Below are 1,697 nucleotides of genomic sequence, written 5' to 3' on the forward strand. Positions count from 1 at the left end.
AGTAGCTGGGATTACAGGCACGTGCCACCATGCCCAGCTAATTTTTTGTATTTTTAGTAGAGACGGGGTTTCACCATGTAGACCAGGACGGTCTCGATCTCTTGACCTCGTGATCCACCTGCCTCGGCCTCCCAAAGTGCTGGGATTACAGGCATGAGCCACCATGCCCGGCCCTCACCTAATTTATTTTTAGTAGAGGATGGGGTCTTGCCATGTTGCCCAGTCCAGGGTGACCTCAAGCAATCTTCCTACCTTGGCCTCCCAAAGCACGGGGATTACAGATATGAGCCACTGTGCCAGGCCAGAATATTTTACTTTTAACACAGTAAATATTCCTTTATAATCCCAACATATGATCTTCCCTTCCCCAGAAAGAATAAGTACCTTTGCTTTGAAATCTATTACAAATCTTCTGCTTTGGGCACATTTTAATTAGGGAATGGATATTAGACAGGGTATCCATTCATTTCTAGGAAAATCTAGGGTTCTGTGCATTTTTGAGTCTAAAATAAATGTCATGTCATCGGAACATTACCTGAGGATGTTTTGCTGTTGGTTGAAGACACAAGGCTAGCAAGGTTAACAACCTCTCCCGATGTGAAGATGAATGGAGCAGCCATAGTCACAGGATTAGTCACAAGGTTGGCTCTCTCTGGATTAGCATTCACCTGATTCTGCATTGCTTCCTACCAAACAAGGCAGGATATTTCAAAGTCAGAATACTTATTAGCTTTTTTATTTTATTTTTTTTCTTTTATTTATTTATTTTAAAAGAGACGGGGTTTCGCTATGTTGCCCAGGCTGGAATGCAGTGGCTATTCACAGGCACGATCCCACTACTGATCAGCACGGGAGTTTTGACCTGCTCCGTTTCCGACCTGGGCTGGTTCACCCCTCCTTAGGCAACCTGGTGGTCCCCCACTCCCGGGAAGTCACCATATTGATGCCGAACTTAGTGCGGACACGCGACTGGCATAGCGCACTATAGCCCAGAACTCCTGGACTCAAGAGATCCTCTAGCCTCAGCCTCCCAAATAGCTGGGACTACAGGCACGTGCCACCATGTCCGGCTTATTTTATTTTTTTAAAACAGAGTCTCACTCAGTGGCCCAGGCCGGAGTGCAGTGGCGTGATCTCAGCTCACTGCAACCTCTGCCTCCTGGGTTCAAACAATTCTCATGCCTCAGCCTCCCGAGTAGCTGCGATTACAGGCGTGTGCCACCACACCCAGCTAATTTTTTGTATTTTTAGTAGAGATGGGGTTTTGCCATGTTGCCCAGCCTGGTCTCAAACCCCTGAGCTCAGGCGATCTACCCACCTTGGCCTCCCAAAGTGCTGGCATTACAGGCATGAGCCACCGTGCCCAGCCCAACAACACTTATTAGCTTTAATTACACAGTTACTGAACAGCATACTTCACTCCCACCCCAATGCTCCATCAAGCAGAACTACTTCCTACATACAGTGTCCCAGGGAGCTCAGAGTTCTCATTAAGACTACCATTTTAGCCGGGCGCGGTGGCTCACGCCTGTAATCCCAGCACTTTGGGAGGCCAAGGCGGGTGGATCACGAGGCCAAGAGATCGAGACCATCCTGGTCAACATAGTGAAACCCCGTCTCTACTAAAAATACAAAAAATCAGCTGGGCATGGTGGCACATGCCTGTAATCCCAGCTACTCAGGAGGCTGAGGCAGGA

The 1,697-nt window shown here is 48.1% G+C and overlaps 1 protein-coding gene across 4 annotated transcripts in view; it reads right to left on the reverse strand.

Moving 5' to 3' along the window:
• Positions 1-1,697, reverse strand: part of GABPB2 (GA binding protein transcription factor subunit beta 2) — a 35,954-nt gene that overhangs the window by 27,750 nt on the left and 6,507 nt on the right. For all 4 annotated transcript variants that reach the window (XM_017546326.2, XM_017546324.2, XM_017546327.2 and 1 more), the window contains exon 2: positions 536-686. In XM_017546326.2, coding sequence (XP_017401815.1) covers positions 536-686 — 151 coding nt within the window. The remainder of the gene's footprint in view (positions 1-535; positions 687-1,697) is intronic.

Source organism: Cebus imitator, unplaced genomic scaffold, assembly GCF_001604975.1.
Source record: "Cebus imitator isolate Cc_AM_T3 unplaced genomic scaffold, Cebus_imitator-1.0 Scaffold188, whole genome shotgun sequence".
NCBI lineage: Eukaryota > Metazoa > Chordata > Mammalia > Primates > Cebidae > Cebus > Cebus imitator.